This window comes from Cyprinodon variegatus, unplaced genomic scaffold (assembly GCF_000732505.1).
Source record: "Cyprinodon variegatus isolate N-32 unplaced genomic scaffold, C_variegatus-1.0 Scaffold100, whole genome shotgun sequence".
Classification (NCBI taxonomy): domain Eukaryota; kingdom Metazoa; phylum Chordata; class Actinopteri; order Cyprinodontiformes; family Cyprinodontidae; genus Cyprinodon; species Cyprinodon variegatus.
The window spans coordinates 716607-733530 of NW_015150553.1; the positions used below are offsets into that span (position 1 = coordinate 716607).

Here is a 16924-nt window from a genome sequence, read left to right on the forward strand (position 1 = left end):
TGCCCTTTTTTCCAACAGAACTTGGTAAACCATTTCACATGGATAATATCCAACACATTTGATTATTATAAAAAGTCATTCTACAAAATAAACAAAAAAGAAGAAGAAATAATTAATCTGTACACTTAAGAGCTGTGAATTGCTGAAGTTGAAAGGTATAGAAATACCACCCTCTGGTGGATGTTATTGGTCGTTACATTAGCTTGTGAAATAGGACATATGGCAATAAAGGCCACAGACAGTTTGGCTCTGTAATTCCTACTGTCTGTGACAGTTATGCATCTCAGGATTTATTATTGTCCAATCCATCACAAAAACCAACAAGATAACCGGACATGTTGCAATTATCCAGCCTGCAGTATGTGAGGAAGAGCCTCAATCATCAGTGAAACTTAAGTGACCTGAAATATGTCCTAACAAGTATATTAGATTGAAATCCCTCATTTATATGAAATGAATATTTGAAAGTCCAAGAGGGCTTAACAGAACATGGTGCATTATGACATGTTTTTTTTTTTTCAAACAGTCTAAAACACTCCGCACTACATCTTGGTCTCATCTGGATTGGGCCTCTCATTTTCATATTCGTTCTCCTGAGAAACAAGATGGTATGGCTTTTTTTCTTGCTGCTCCTCCATCTTGTTGCCCAACTCTAGGTCGTTCTTTCTTAACTCATGACGAGACAAATGTTCGACTATGCCGGCTCCGATGGAGTCACCAAGGACATTAGTGGTGGTGCGCAATCGATCGCTTTAGAATGAAAGAGATGACAGTAAAAATGTCAGAGAGTAGAAACAGAGGACTGCAAAATAGATCAACTATAAAAGATAAACAAAATAAATCTATTCAATCTCCTAAAGTCATGTTCCATACTGTGTGGCGTATGAAAAAAAATCAGTCAATAGAAAAACAGTGAAGCATTTGGGATGTTCAGTGGTATAATTTTGTTTAACTTAAACTTCCTCTTGATCTCTTCTTTAAACCCCGTTCTCACTAATACTTACAGGAACCAATCAACAGCAATGATCAGTGAGATGTCATCTGTTGGAAGGCCTACAGAAGTTAACACTATGATCATGGTTACCAGGCCTGCCTGAGGTATTCCAGCTGCTCCAATGCTGGCCGCCGTGGCTGTGATGCTGAGGAGGAAATTATAAACTATTTAGTTTTTTTCAGTCAATCTTGATAATTTCCCCTCTCTGGTGCAGCAGGCTAATTCTTAATTTACTGTGCTGTTTGATTGGGGTTGGGGAGCAGGAAGGGTAGATGATGTTCATGCTGTGGCTACAGGACTCACAAATGGCATTTCTTTCCTTCTGTTGCTCATGTTTCTCTCACTTGCTGCTGACACATCTAAATATTCTGTCAGTGGAACAAAATATTTCTATTGTATTCTATTCAAGAGCACAGCAATGCAAAATAATTCATATCAACTAAACCTTTATGCAATTTGTTACAATACAGCTACAGACATTGATGTATTCAGTGGGACAGTGTGGGAAAAACTGACAAAGTAGTCCAATATTGTGTCAAAGACCAATGCATTATATTAAATCTGTTGTGACATGTATTTGTATTTAATCCTCTTTACTTTAGCTAGGCCATTAGTTGTACTCTCTTGTTGCATTAAGAAAGCAAATTTGAAATGAAAGTCACAGTAATAATTTTTTTGGGGAAACAGCAAACTTGTGGAATAAGTTACTCTGTCAATACAAGATCAAATTTTCTGAGCTCAAATGCCAAACTACGTCTAAAGAAAGGTTAACATTGCACAGACTAAAACGTGCCACCATTGTAGTTAAGTACAGTGGTGGCAGTATCATGCTGTTTTTTTGTTTTGTTTTTTTTTTAGAAGGGAATGCTAAGATGGGAAAATTGATAGAGGTAAATCCATGGCAATTAGATCAAGTAGTATTAATGTGATAGATTTGACTAATCGTAGTGCAAACTTATATTCTCAAAGAATCTGTGGAAACATCTGGAAACTGATGTTTACAGATGCTCTAAACCAAAATGCAAGAAAGCACTTAATCAAGGGAGTAGGATAAATACTAACTCAAAGGAATAAAGGTGAATACACAGGGAACAAAAAAGTGGAATAAACAATAGGAAAACAAACACAGAGACATGAACTGATATGAAAGGAATAAAATGAACAGAAATAAACAACCAGGAAATGCTAAAAGCATAAAGAAAGTTGAAACCCAAAAACCTGTAGACTACACCTTTAACTGCAGTTAAAGCTGTTTCTACAAAGTTTCACAAAAGGGTCATACCTTTTAAAATTGCTTACTTCAATAAATTATGTTATCATACAGCACATAAAATCCCCTAAAATAGGAAAAGTTGGTGGTTGTAATGTGAAAAATAACAAAAAACTAAACTACACTAAACACAAACTAAAACACATATTTAAGGGGCATTAGTATTTAATAGAACCCTCTAAATAAATTCTGTAAACTCTAGAGTTAATGCCCATGGGTCCCTTGTCAAAAAAAACCTGATAATATATGTTGTGTCTCTGCAATGTTTTTTGTAGAAGTTATATAAGTTTACATTTTTTTGGCGAGACATCAAATTTTGAAGCCTGGCTCCGCCCCTTAAACATTAACCAAAACTCAGTTTTTTTTATAACTTTTAATCTCCTATGCCTTAATTGCGATTAGAGCAATTTTCAAGCCGACATCTACAAATCCCTCAGAGACATTCGATCAAATGTAGACGTTATAAATAGCAAAACCCCAGTCAAAATTTCAAATTCAATCCAAGATGGCTGACTTACTGAATACCAATAACTATGATGTTAATTGACATTTTTGTAAGTCTTAGGAAGCTCAACAAGTGTACCAATTTTCATGTCTCTATGACAAAAAAAGGTCAATGGGGAGGGTGTTTTAAAAATTTGAAGAAGGCGCTGTTGAGACATTTCTGAGCAACTTTTGAGTCCTCATTAAAATACTTGAATTTTCACCAGTTCTGACGTATGAGCAAAGTATGGTGAGTTTTTGTATATGCTAAGGCCTCCAAAAAGCCAATTCACTTGGTGTAAGAACAATAATAAACAGTCGAATTACACTAGGCCTTCACGGCACTTCGCTGCTTGGGCCTAATGTTTTCGTTCTAAGGTCTGGAGATGGATGGACAACAGCAGAATCTTTTCTTTGTTCAGTCTGAATTAATAATTTATAGTCAGATCCAAAGAGTCAACAGTGTTGCTATTTTTTGTTACTTTTTCAATGAAATAAGATGTTTTTTGAGGAGCAAATTTTTGCAATACCTGATGGTTAGAATCTGTCCGAAGTTAAGATCATAGGCATTGACCTGTGCAATAAAAATGGCTGCCAGGGCTTCATACAAAGCCGTCCCATCCATGTTTATAGTGGCTCCAACTGGAAGAACGAAACGAGTCACACGCTTGTCCACCTTGTTATTTTCCTCCAGACATTTAAAAGTGATTGGTAATGTGGCAGAACTGTGTAGAGACAGAGGGATGATGCTATGAAAGATTATAGGGCACAGTAAAAATGTTCATGGAGATCTTTTCTGTCACTGATTGAGAATAAATGAAATCACAGACCTAGATGATGTTCCAAGTGCGGTTACAAGTGCTTGTAGAAGCCCAGCAATGAAAACCAAGGGGTTCTTTCTGGTGATAATGAAGTAGAGTGTTGGGAGGACAACAATGGCGTGGATGAGCAGGCCACATATAACTGTTACTGTATACATTCCCAGCTGGCCACCCATGGCTGAAATATCATCCATCTCCATAATTTTACCAGCAATCAGGAACAGAATGCCAACAGGGGCATACCTGAGGATAGAGAGTGATAGAAATGTAAGACTGAAAGATGCTATTTTGTGTTGTCTCTAATTTATCATTCACTGTTACAGATCAGATTTCTGGTACATACCACATTATTATGGCCACCAGCCTCATGATGGCCTCATTGAGGCAGTCAAAGAAGTCTTTCAGGGGTTTTCCCTGTTCCCTCATGTTCCCGATGATCAGACCGAAGCACAAGGAGAACATCACAAGTCCCAGTGCATTTATTCCATTGACTGATCCTGAAACTGGAATCATCTCCTCTTGCTCTATTTCTTGGCTGCCATTTTGGAGGAATATAGTATCGTTCACCGTAACAGTCACATGGATTACTCTCTTGGCATAGTGCGTCTTGAACTAGGATATAAAGAAAGATAAATATGACTTTATTCATTTCTAATTCAGGAAAATCAATTTAAGGCTCAGTGACAGAAAAAGAGGAAAAAATAGCAAAAGGATGTTTTAGATCAAAATCCAAAAGCAGGGCTAACATTTTGAAAGTCATTGCTTTCTGACCAGGGCTACTTGGTCGCTAGAATTACCATGGCTTACGCAAAAATACAGTTGGCATTTGTGTGCAAAGTATTTCCATATATATCTATATTTCCAATTATTGTATTTCTTATTTGCATGTCCAGTCAATCAGTCTAGCAGCTCATGGCTGAAGATGGCCATTAATATACAGCTTATGATGAACTGCTAAATTAAATGGTCATTTGGATGATTCTTGGAGATTAGTCTGTTTGAAAATCCTACAACTGTATATAATAATAATTGATAATAATTTTAGATAAATTATTCCATTGCAATCATTTAATAATAATAATAAAACAAATGCTTGTAATATACTAATAATATTTTATTATTAAATTATTTTTAACTCGATTCCTGCTTGCATCCCTGACCATCCACTCCCTTGCCCGACTATCCGTCTTTCTTTCCATCAATCTTGTAGAGTTAATTTATGTGTGGTGTAGCAGAGGGTGGAGCTTCAAATTGCTGTTTTTTTCTTTCTGCATTGCACATCTCCTAAAGTGTTTTCTTGTTTACATGTGTTCATTAACAAGGAAATACAGAAACTCTTTTAGGGTTATCTTTTAATGTAGTTATTCATTCTGAGAACTATTTTAATTTTGTAAATTTGTTCAGCTTGACTTAATACAAACCTCCATAATCTCAAGATGTCCTTTTTGTGGAAAAAAATGCAAACAACATGCTGTGAAAATGTCAAAATTCTCTTGCTTTGCAAAATAAGAACTTTACAAAATACAATTCAGTATAGAAAGTGGCTTACTGCCAGAGTAAGAAACATTTTGGTTGATGATAAATCCATGAAAATCCTTTAAAAATCACCTTTACATAGTAGGAACATAAGAAAATATTTTTTAAATCTACTCAAAGATTTTGGACATAGCAATGTGTTCATGTGCCAGGAAGTAGCTACTCTCTTGCACTATTTAGAATAAAAGAACCTTTCAACAAAAAAAAAAAACAAAAAACAAAAAAAAAAACAACAACAGTGCAATGTTCGAAATATCTTACCATACCAACTTTATATGAATTATTATTTTTAGTTTCCTTATTTTTCAGTTTTAAAAGGTCAGCACGTTCAATTTAGACATCTTGTACAGCCCTGCTGGGTATGTAGTGTGAACATCGGTAAAGCAACCTGGATTGTTGTGTATTTTGTAAAACTGCTATCTTGTAAAAAAATAATTTCTCTTGATGTTTCCTATCCATCGAGATTATATACAATTTACTAGTAAAGTTTGAGACCATTTACTAACCAAGTCTAAGTGAAAATTATTACTTTCACTTTTTTCAGATAAATTCAAAAGGTTGTTTTTTTCAATGCAATGCTACTAATTGAATAATGGAAAATAACAACTAGTAAGAATTGCTTTTTCATAAAAGGCCTATAATAAATGTGACAGCTCTCTGAATTCTTATAACACAGGTTTAAATAATAATACTGAATTTGTATTTTTGTGGCAAACCAAATATGAATCATGACCTGAGATTTACATAAGAATGACCTGGGTGATTTAAACAGATATTGGAAAGAAAAAAAAGAAGCAAAAACCTGCTCTAGAGAAACTTTTGACAAGTTCATCCAGTTAGAGCCTACACTTATCAAGTGCTGGGTAAATAAATAGAAGAAATTAACACATGGATGTGCCAAAAGTTTCTTCAGCTGAATCTAAACAAAACTGATGAATCGTTTCTGGACCAAAGGACCATAAGTAGGCAGACAGCTTCAGTCCTGACAGCTATAGACCAATAATTAGGCTCATTATGGGTGTAGTGATGGACTCAGACCTGAACCTTCAGACCACATAAAGACAGTAACAAAATCGATCTGTTATCACCCAAGGAACATCTCCAGGATTAAAGCACTAATGTCTCAGCAGGACCTTGAAAAACCAATTAATGCATTCATCTTTAGTAGAACTGATTACTCCACTGTTAACTTCACAGTTCTGACTAAAACGTTGACCAGACAGCTGCAGCTGATCCAGAATGCTGCTGCCTGCACCCTCACCTAAACGAAGAAAGTGGAGCACAGTTCTAAAATGGTTACATTGGCTCCCCATTTATCACTCAAAAGACTTTAAAATACTTCTGTTAGTCTATAAACCACTGAATGGCTTAGCTCCAAATTACATTGCAGACTTGCTGTCAGTGTATCAACCTCGCATTTTTTATGGCTCAAATTTGTTCTGCAAAAACCAGAACCAAACATGGAATAACAGCTATTAGTTCTCATGCTCCAGTAATCTTTAACTAAATACCAGAGAAGTATAAAAGTGCAAACCCTCAGTTGCTTTAAATTAGATTTAAAGTGTATTCGCTGACACCAACAGTTGGTTGTGCTATCTAAACATTTTAAGTTAAGTTTTGAGTGCAACTATCCTCTCATTTTTTAATCAATTGTTTTATCTTTTTTTTAAATATAGCCACTTCATTTGAATTATTCATTTTTATTTTAATTATTTGTGTTACTTATATGCCATGGAAGAGTACTTTTCTTTTTCTTTCTCATGTGCAGCACTTTGGATTGTCTTACTACTAAAATGTGCTATAGAAATAAAGCTACCTCGCCTTGTTAAATTACAGAACATCTGATTAGAAATTAAGTAAAATGATATATACCTGTTTGGTGCAAGCTTCCACAAGGTTTGGAGGAAACATATTTCTGTGGGGGAAAAATTAATAGTTTGGTTTTTTTGAAGACATATTGGAAACAACTGCTTTTCTTTAACATATTTATCATGGAAAGTAGTAGTTTTAGAATAAATAAAAATGTAATAATCAAATATAGTTTAAAAATAAGAGCAACCACAAGGTTACTAAAATAAAAAAGTTATTTCAAATACATGCACCTGAGTCTAAGACCATGAAAACTGCAAAGCTGGAAAAGGCTTTCAATTTTATTTTCTCAGTTGACATTTAGTCTAAAAAAAAAGCAGACAAAAAACATAGTAGCTAAAAAGAGCAAAGTATCTTCCTGGAGATTTTTGGGGGAAATTAATAAAATAGTGAACTGAAATAGTCACTTTTAACAAAGGATCAAGTTGGTTTATTGTCTTACTCATTTTTTTAGGGAAAGTCTTTCACCTTCTTTAAGAATCAGGACTATAAATACCTGATAAGATCCAGAAAGGCATCAGCAGGGCTGACCTGCTCTATCTGCTGCTGCTTGGTGAACTCATCCTTGGATCCCTTTCCAGGGTGAATAATGAGAACCATGACTATACCGATGAACACAGCAATCACAGTTGTGGTGGTGTAGTAGATCACTGCCCTCATACCCATCCTACCAGAGGCCCGTCTGTCCAGCGAAGCAATGCCTAAACATGACAAAAATAGTCAAACAAACAAAAATCAACTTGTTAAATTAGATTTTGTATATTATAATGATAAACAAAGCAAGCCCTTTGCTGCCGTTGTTGTTTCTCTTCGTGCTGCTTCTAAACTATTCAGGCAGAGCTAATAAGTTTACGCACTCGATCAAATGAAAGATTTATGAAACATGAAAAAAAGAGGGTTTAAAAAAAACATTTTAATTTTAAAATGCAAGTTATCCTTTACAAAACAACTGAATATTAAAGTTACTTAGAAACATTTGATGGAAATGTATTAGGGGAAATAGAAAAACTTATAATCAATAAAAAATACTGCAGTGCCTGTGTTAGTTGTGAGCATGTAATTCCTTATTTTTGAACATGGTCATGGCCAATAAAGCTGATACTGATAGCTCGCTTGCATAATTTTGCTCTACCTGAACCTAATACGTTGAAAAACATATGAAAAAAAGTACTTTTATATCCTAGTTCAAGACGCACTATGCCAAGAGAGTAATCCACGTGACTGTTACGGTGAACGATACTATATTCCTCCAAAATGGCAGCCAAGAAATAGAGCAAGAGGAGATGATTCCAGTTTCAGGATCAGTCAATGGAATAAATGCACTGGGACTTGTGATGTTCTCCTTGTGCTTCGGTCTGATCATCGGGAACATGAGGGAACAGGGAAAACCCCTGAAAGACTTGATGAAAAAGCACCAACTCTTTTTGTGGTAGGACTACAATAGCTTAGCAATGTGAAAGTATAGCATTGACCTAACCACGAAAAACTCCAAACCCCTTAAAAAAAGAAAATATGGCAAAATGAATAAGAATAAAAAATTACATACAAAAGAAATGAAAAACTATAATGAACTCAAATCTTGACAGTTGGTGCTTAACTCTAAATCGGCTATTCCAAAACTATTATTTTCTTCCCATGCAGTCATCCTTTGCTTTTGTTAAACAGAGACTCACTGTGTAGCTATAATGAACTCCCTCTTCCCCTCACGTAGGACCAATCCTGCCATAATCAATGACAAATTCAAAAATAAGGAAGCATTTTTTTATGTCTTTGATAAAGGCAAACAACCACTAATTGAATATTCATGTGTTTTTTGCATCTTTATTCTCGATTTTTTTTTTAACATCTGTATTTTTAAGTTAACAAATGAGAATTTTGTTGATTTATATTTTATTCTAAATCCCCATATGTTATATTTTATTATTTTCTCGGGTAATATAGAGACACCAATCAACCAAGGAAGCCAGGTCAGAGAACCCACGCATGAGAAAATGCAAACTCCATGCAGGAAGACCCCAGCCCAGAGTTCAAAACCAGACCTTCCTGCTGCAAGGGAACAATGCTACAATCAGCACCACCATGCAGCCCAATAAAAAAGAAGCACATTTTTTTTTACTTCCCTGCTATTAGTTTTCAAATCAATTCAATTAAATTTATTTATATAGCTAAAATTCACAACATGTCATCTCAAGGCACTTTATAGAGACAATTCAACCAGATCATACAGTCAGATATTAAACATTTCTTTTTTTTTTTTATCTTCTGTAGCATTTTGCTATTTTCTGTGTTATTATACATTCACATTTTTGTGCACTTTCAAATCATCTTACTCAGCAGTAATTTAAAAAAAAATTAAATAAGGTTAATTAGGTAGGATATTTTTATTCTGTCCCTTTACTTGCAATTGATACACCTGAATTTCTATTCTATTCTATTCTATTCTATTCTATTCTATTCTATTCTATTCTATTCTATTCTATTCCATAAATCCATTGGTCTCTAGAATAAAAGACTTGAACTTTATCAAGGTTCTTTGACTTTTGAGATTTGCATCAGATGAAAGTCATTTCATTGTGATTTTTAATTATTCTTCCTCATGGCAATCAGAATAGCCTTGATGTGCCGCTGATTTCAGTGCTCATGTGTGTCCAGTTAGCCTGGGAAAAGGTTCTGTAATTATAAAGGGAATACACACAACCGGATTATGATCTCTGACAACAAAGAACCACAAGAAATACAATCTGACTGCGACCTTTACTACAGGAAAAATAACACCTGCTGCAAAATCCCTTTGGGGAAAGCTAATAATCTGTTTTTATATTGCAAATTTAGGTACACCTGCGGTAAGACATTCACATTTTTAGTCATGGATTGTCATTTTGTCACCAAGCTGGAGAGAAGGTAGAACACAGTCCCTACGTCTTTATCTGCAAGGTCTTGAATGTTCCTCTATGTATCATTAGTTTGCTGCGAACACAATGTGCAGAGATGACAGTTCCTGATTGTCCTGACTAAATCCAGGGCAATGCTTGTCCCTTAGAGAAAATGATACAGGCAAGGTGTAACTGTATGTGCCAGTGATTTCTCATACAGAGAAAACCTGTTCCAGCAGAACTCAGACCCAACATGCTTTTGTTTTGGCTGTCAAAATTTAGCAACGAGGAAGACAGAGAGCTGATGGTACAAACAATGAGCAAAGTCTATATGGACAAAGATGGGAGAAAAAAGACACAAAGAGAACTGAATTAAGAGATGGAGAGGCTGCTTTAAAATATCCACATTCAACTATTATCTTTTTGTCAGAGCTTCGTAAGCAGGGTTTGTTTGTTGGAGAGATTTACTGTATGTATTCATTTATAGGTCTTTGACGCTATAGATGTTTGTTGAGAAGTTTGTGAATCTCTCAGAAGGTCCGTTTTGTTTAAGATTGCCTGGCTTATATCCTTTAGTGTTTAAGAGTGTATCTGGGAAAAGGATTAGAAAACTAATTGAAAGTATCAAAAAGGTATAATTTATAAAGAGTCTAAATGAGTTTTGGTGACATCCTGCCCCACTTCTGCCCCTCATTGTTCCTTTTTGTCCCATCGTGTTCAGGACTCATGCTTTAAAGGCATTTCTTTCTGATCTTCTTCTTCCCCTCCCTTATTCCCACATCTCCAGTTTATAACCTGCTCTTGTTTCCAAATCTCCATCATGATCTTCTTGCACCCCTTTTTTTCTCCTCTTGTCTCTCCCCAAATCTTTTATCTATCTTCCCTTTTTATAACAGACACTGATCTTATTGCTGCAGTTCTTTTATTCACTGATGGCTTTCTTCTTGCCTGATGACCCTGGGAAAACTTGTTGACTTCGTCTAGGCTACACGTACACACAATGATCCCCTGACTGTTGGCCAGGCAACAACAGATGCAGCTTACCAATTCAATCTTTTCAAAAGATCGAAAAGAACAAGGTTGAAGTTGTGCTTGTTGAATGGCTTTCTTTGTAGTCTGGCTTTGTGAGAATGTTTGTGTCCCACCACATATGGATAATCCCAAACTAATGTATGGTACATGCTTCAAATGTTTTTACAACAGTCTAAGATGTCTTGCATCCCTTTTTATTCAGCCTTTCTAAATCTTTCGGGATACATTTTTATTAGTTATCCACATTACAGATTAAAATATTTCTGCCTATTCTTCTTTACAAAATATATCCAGCTCAGTCTATTGATGGATGGGTAGAGTGCATCTGAACAGCAATTTTCAAGTTTTGCTGCATATCCACAAATAGATTTAAAAGAAAATTTTGCCTTTACCATTCAAAGGTTTGACTGTGTTGATTTGAATTGTTTTGCTCTTGTTTCCCCATCAAGCTTCCTTGTCTGTGCTAAAAAATACTATCGCCACAGCATAATGCTGCCACCACCATGCTTTATAATGCTAATTGTGTGTTCAGACTGTTGAGCGCTATTCATTTAGCATTTAGCGTTTTGCACAGAGCAGCCAAAATGCAAACATCTATTCTATTTGTTTTCTGATGCCCCATCTTGTCAAAATAAAAATAAAGTAAAATACACAAGACAAATAATTTTAATTAAGTTTTTCCCAGTAGTGATGGATCGCTGCAGTTCCTCCTCTGCTGCTGCTGTGAGTAATTCTTTCTCTGATGTCAGTGCATAGAACAGCTGCATTTATAATGTGATTCAATTACATAAAAAAGGACTAGAAATACCTAGAACTGACTTCTGAAGGCATTTTAATGGGTTTTACCATAAATAGTGTTTGTTAAACATGTATGCTTTTAATAATAAACAGAAAATGTATTTTACAATTAAGCTGTCATTTAAATTTCTTGTGGCCCAAAATAATATATTGGGCCAAGGTTTGTGGTTACAATGTGACAAAAGTTGGTTGTTATTTTCAGAATTCTAAAAGTTTCGATCTTTAATTAAATCTGAACATCATCTATCTTGGTAAATACAGTTGGCCCAATCCCTGAATCTTTATCTTCAGTCCTTTATCTCCTCTCGCTGCTGTCTCCCATAATTCCTTTTCTAATCATTGCAACATAAAAGCCCTTTAGTGGTATCAATTGACTTCTTTAGTTTTGAGGTTATATTAAACTAAGATATATGGAGAAACATTTGGCTAAAACATATTACTTAACAAATGAACCTTCTTCTATGTTCTGCTTATCATTTAATGAGTGAACCACATAATAAGCCTCTTTCTCATAAGCCTCTATCCGTTGTTCTCCTCCTTATCCGCCTTACAGCCCCCCCTCTTACCTTCCGGGGCCCCACTACATTCAGTAAAAAGCTGCTCTCAGGGCCCCTTCAAGGTCTGCTTCAAGTTTCTTGGTCTCAACTTAGATTCACTTATAGATTAAATCACATCAGAAGCAAGGGCTTTTCATGTGGAGCAATTGCTTTTACTCTAACCATGTTCAGTATCATGTCCTTTGACCATGTTGTTGAAGAAAATGTAGGAATAGAATATTATCAAACTTGAATAAAATGTTACTGTTGTTTTAACAGAGTAGGATTATATCTGCTGGGGGAAAAAAAGTTTTTGATAAATTCAGTGATGGAAACAAGATCAAACTCAAGTTTGTTAAATTTATTTCATTAGATTTTCAAAACACAGATAGGACGATTATTTTATTTAGCTGAAATAATAATAAAACCATAATATTTTCTTTTCTACAATAGATCTGTGTTTATATTTTTATGTTTTGCCTTGGCTGTATGATTATATGCATGTCACACACAAGTCTTAAAAAAAGTGCAGGCCATCAGAGTGTTCAAGAAGTTTCTGCAACAAAAATATAATACAGTGAAAAAATATATAAGCAGAAGTTTGTGTTTATGAGGTTTTATACTTATATGCAGAGGTGTTGCTAAGATAATGATTTTATGATGCTTTTTGTAATTTTTTTTTCTATTTTTAAGTTATACTGGTGTAATAAGATGAATATAATACATTTTTGTACATGTGTGATTCATTTCTTTTTACATACTAGTGCAGGGTTTATTATAAGAATCCAATTATGTATTTTATTCACTGCAGTGCTATTTAAAAGATGTATACATATAGAACATATTCTTCCTCACTTAAAACTGAAATTCTTACAGATTCAAAACCACAATAAGTATGAAAAACATAATTATACTAATTCATTAGTCATACAGAAAAATGAAAACAGTATTTAAATAATTAAAAAAACTTTCTTTAATAGATTAGATTATGGTAATGTATACTGTTCTGGATACGAAGATAAACAACTTGGAAAATAAATGTGTCTTCCATGAGTTCCACACGCTGTGGTTGAGGTCATGTGTCCTAAACGAATCAAGATACTGCTGTTATGCACTGTTGTAGCACAAAGCAGACTATTATAAGTTGTGTGTCTGTCATCCCCTCAGGCAATTGGGCCCTTTCCCTGTCAGTCACTGACGCTGGAAGTACGCTCCTCCAGTATTGGTTAGTCAATTTTACGTAAAACCCACCGTTGCCTGCATCTTGCTACTGATGACCAGGGTTTTGTGTTATTCAATCGTGATTCAACATATAAATATATTTTTTCCTTGCAAAGAAAAAGAGGCCGCTATCAACAGCGAATTCATTAGGATGGTTTTCATAAAACTTTGGCATATCTGAGAAGAGCTCAGGATGTTACAAAAGACAGGTTCAGAAAATCTAAAATATTCTAAATAAAACAATTAAATAAGTGGATGTGTTGCATCCAAATAAAAAAAAAAAGTTTAACAGGTCAAACATGTGATTCAAGGCAGAACTGCAAGTCAACATGTTTGGGCTTTGCTAATGAGATCATCCACTACTGTCCTTGAAAGCAACAAAACATATCGGCTCAGAAAATAGCTGGCTCACGGCTACTCATGATCTACACATAGGTCAGTATAACCACAAAACATAACAGCCTTAGTTTTGTAGTTCTTCATGTCTGAGTAGCTCTCTTATTGATCCAAAATAAAAGAACCAAATGAAAAAGGAGATTTAGATTGAAACCATGCAGGATAGCTTGGAGGGAGCCTTTTGTAACTGCAAAATGGGGAATAAACAGTGAGGCCACATAGAGCGGACACACAGCAGGGTGAATGGGGGAAATACAATATTGTTAATTTAAGACAGGAGGAACATGCTGCATTGCCTTTAAGTTGTGTGATACAATGTAAACAATAGACCGTCGGAATGTCTTTCGGGATGGCAGACCATATCTGTTACTGTGTATTTAATCTAGATGCAGTCAAGGACAACACATTTGGCTTGAACTAGCTTTTAAAGTATCTGCTTCATTACATGCATTTGTTAAAAACATGCAATAACTGATGCTGGTCATAAATACAAACAAAATAAACCCAGCACAACACTTTAAGTCTAACATAGGAGTTTTAATAAAACATTATTATTTTAGGTTTTTCTCTCTGCTGTTCTTTTTCTCTTATGTTGAAATAAGTCCTTCTTTTTATTCAAAATGTTCTTGCTTATTGATTTATTAATTTCCCTTTAACCCTCATCATCTAACTAATATAATATGTGATGAGATGTGATGACTGGTGCGATTTGAGGAGTTGTTTGTTCAGCGAGCTTAAGGTAACACAGAACAGGAACATGTACCTCATCAGCCAATGGCCCTGATGATGCTCAAAGTTAGTTGACATTGCATTAGTTGCAGTTGTTTTTATTTGCAAAAATAAAATAAAAGGCTTTTGAATATTTCCACCTACCCTATAATCTACCCTTAAGCCATTTTATGTTTTCTCTCTTTTTTTACATTAAGTTATTCTACTAAAAGCAAGAAGCCAGTATATAATATAAGTACCCAGCAGTGCTCCCTTCCAAATTATAGGAGTTGTTTATTTGCTTATTAGAAGATAATACTTATTCCTGGTTGCATAATCTTTGTTTGCTTTGCTAAGTTATACCACAAAGCTGTTAAATGATACCTGTGATAAGACTTGAGACCAGCAATGGCAGCACCAGCATCTGGAGCATTCTCATCAGCAGCTCTCCGGGAAAAGAGAAGTACTTTACTTCACGGTAAGACAGTTTGTATGGGCGCATTGAAAATCCCAGGATTATACCTGCAGGAAGATCAAATATGGAGGCAAAATGTTACATTTCAAAATACAAAGCTGTACAAAAGAAGGTCAAGTAGTACTATAAAACTCTTTTCAAATCAAGTCTTTTTTATGGGCCTTTTGTTAATTCTAACACAAATCTACTGTCATGTTCAAGATAACAGATTTTGCCATCTGACAAGCATCCTGGCACCCTAAATTTAACAGTCTGTCATGTCGTGGGGTATTTCTAGCTGCAGATGTCCCTGCTTTAGTTGGGTCAGCTTTACCTCCTTCTGGGTAGAATTTAAAGGTCAGCAGTTCAGTCACCAGGTCAAGGGAAGTCTAGTGTGCTAAATGCATCAGAGCTGACTCCGTTAGGTCTTCTTTAGTTTGTTTCCTTCCTCCATTGTACAGCGGGGAAAGTAGTGACTTGGAAGTTAAGAACTATTTGTCTGATATGAATAATGAGGTTTCCTTTGTAAATATAAAAATTGCCCACAGAGTTAAGAGTTTAAAACTCACATAGGTCCAAGAGGAAAATCCCTGAGTGTGTTTCTTACCTATTATAACAGCAGCGATAGTTAGAATGACAAAAGCATTTCTCATGAAGAACGCCTTCAGTTGGTCTGTCTTAATGTTCTCCACTCTCTTCTTGGCGAGCAATGATCTGGACTGGATTCCAGCCCGGATATGGTGAAGACCACCGCGGCTTCTCTGTGGGTTCTCTCCATTGCTTTGAGTCATATTTGTGGCCTGCATCTGCAGAGCTGCTGTGGAGCAGGCCTTAGCAGTGATGAGTACAGTATAGATATGTTGACGACTCGGTTAAGTCCTTCTGCTCCTGAGGGTCACACCTCTCCTTTAGTTAAATTATTAGTAGCTGCCTGGTGAGTGGAGTAAAATGATGTAGATGTAAATCTCATAATCAGAAGTATAGACAAAAATCTTTGTTGGAGAAACAAATAAAAAAAAAAAAGATAGTTATAAGCATCTCATTACAGTATTTATGACTGTTTATGACTGTTATGTAAACAATAATAAAAACAACACTGCTGGAAATCCTGCATGCAAAAGATATTTTAGCTTTCTAATCTAGAAAAGCTCCAAGTTGATTAAAAACCAGAATTCTATTTGCAGCTGTAAAGAATTTGCTAACTTCCTTCTCTGTACACACGTGTACAGTTTGCTTTAGATAGGCATGTCAGTTCAGACACAGAAGCTCTTCCTCTGACTTTTACAGATGATAAAAAACAGAGACATAAACCTTTTTTTCCCAGTACCTTTAGACTTGAGGAATAAGGTCCTCTGGAGCAATGTCTGAGTTTTCCAGGAAAAAGATCAGGCTTAAAGCTTGGATCGGTGTGAGAGGGGACGAGGGGTTCTTTGGCTATGAACTGGCTGTGCAACCAGCAACTAAGAGATATTCAGTTGAGAGACAGGGGGTGGAGAAAGGAAAGGGGGGCGTAGCATCAGGGATGAGGGAATGAAAGAGCCAGTGAGAGAATGGAGGCGGTGCCCTCAAAGAAGAGTGGTAGTCACTGAGTCGCACAGCTTGTGCTTGTGGTGAGATGGAGGGGGAACTACTGGCAGCAGCGTAAAAAAAGGAAAAAAGGTATGGGAGGGGGGCTGCTACTCAGGAGGAGGTGAACTTGAGTAATAATGAGCTTTTCAAAAAGCAAAAAGAAAAAAGGGGCCTTCTTGTTTTCTTCTGCCCCTCTGTCCTTTCAAATTTTTTTCATGCTCTCTGAGTTCAGCCTGACTGGAGGTTCCTGTAGAGAATAAATTAACACTAAAATATATCCCATCTAATAAACATAGGACTTCTTATATATTTCTTTCACAATTGGAAGATTTTCCAATCTTGTCTTGTTACAGCCATGGGAAAA

At 35.6% G+C, this 16924-nt stretch overlaps 1 protein-coding gene across 1 annotated transcript; it reads right to left on the reverse strand.

The window, feature by feature from the left end:
• Positions 1 to 542: 542 nt before the first annotated feature.
• LOC107084457 (excitatory amino acid transporter 1-like) lies at positions 543 to 16468 on the reverse strand. Its single transcript, XM_015374335.1, has 10 exons — positions 16319 to 16468; positions 15599 to 15922; positions 14922 to 15059; positions 7470 to 7674; positions 6977 to 7019; positions 3912 to 4180; positions 3578 to 3811; positions 3278 to 3472; positions 1005 to 1139; positions 543 to 750 (listed from the first exon to the last, which is right to left on the reverse strand). Exons 2-10 carry the CDS (start codon positions 15795 to 15797, stop codon positions 543 to 545), a joined length of 1626 nt encoding a protein of 541 aa, XP_015229821.1. The 5' UTR covers positions 15798 to 15922; positions 16319 to 16468.
• Positions 16469 to 16924: the final 456 nt, after the last annotated feature.

Excerpts from the sequence above, each read along its gene's own strand:
- LOC107084457 (XM_015374335.1), bottom strand. The coding sequence starts at position 15,797 with ATGCAGGCCACAAATATGACTCAAAGCAATGGAGAGAACCCACAGAGA. Across the intron at positions 4,181-6,976 it reads TGGAAGCTTGCACCAAACAG|TTCAAGACGCACTATGCCAA; the intron begins GTATATATCATT and ends TTTATATCCTAG. Across the intron at positions 751-1,004 it reads ATTGCTGTTGATTGGTTCCT|CGATCGATTGCGCACCACCA; the intron begins GTAAGTATTAGT and ends TTCATTCTAAAG.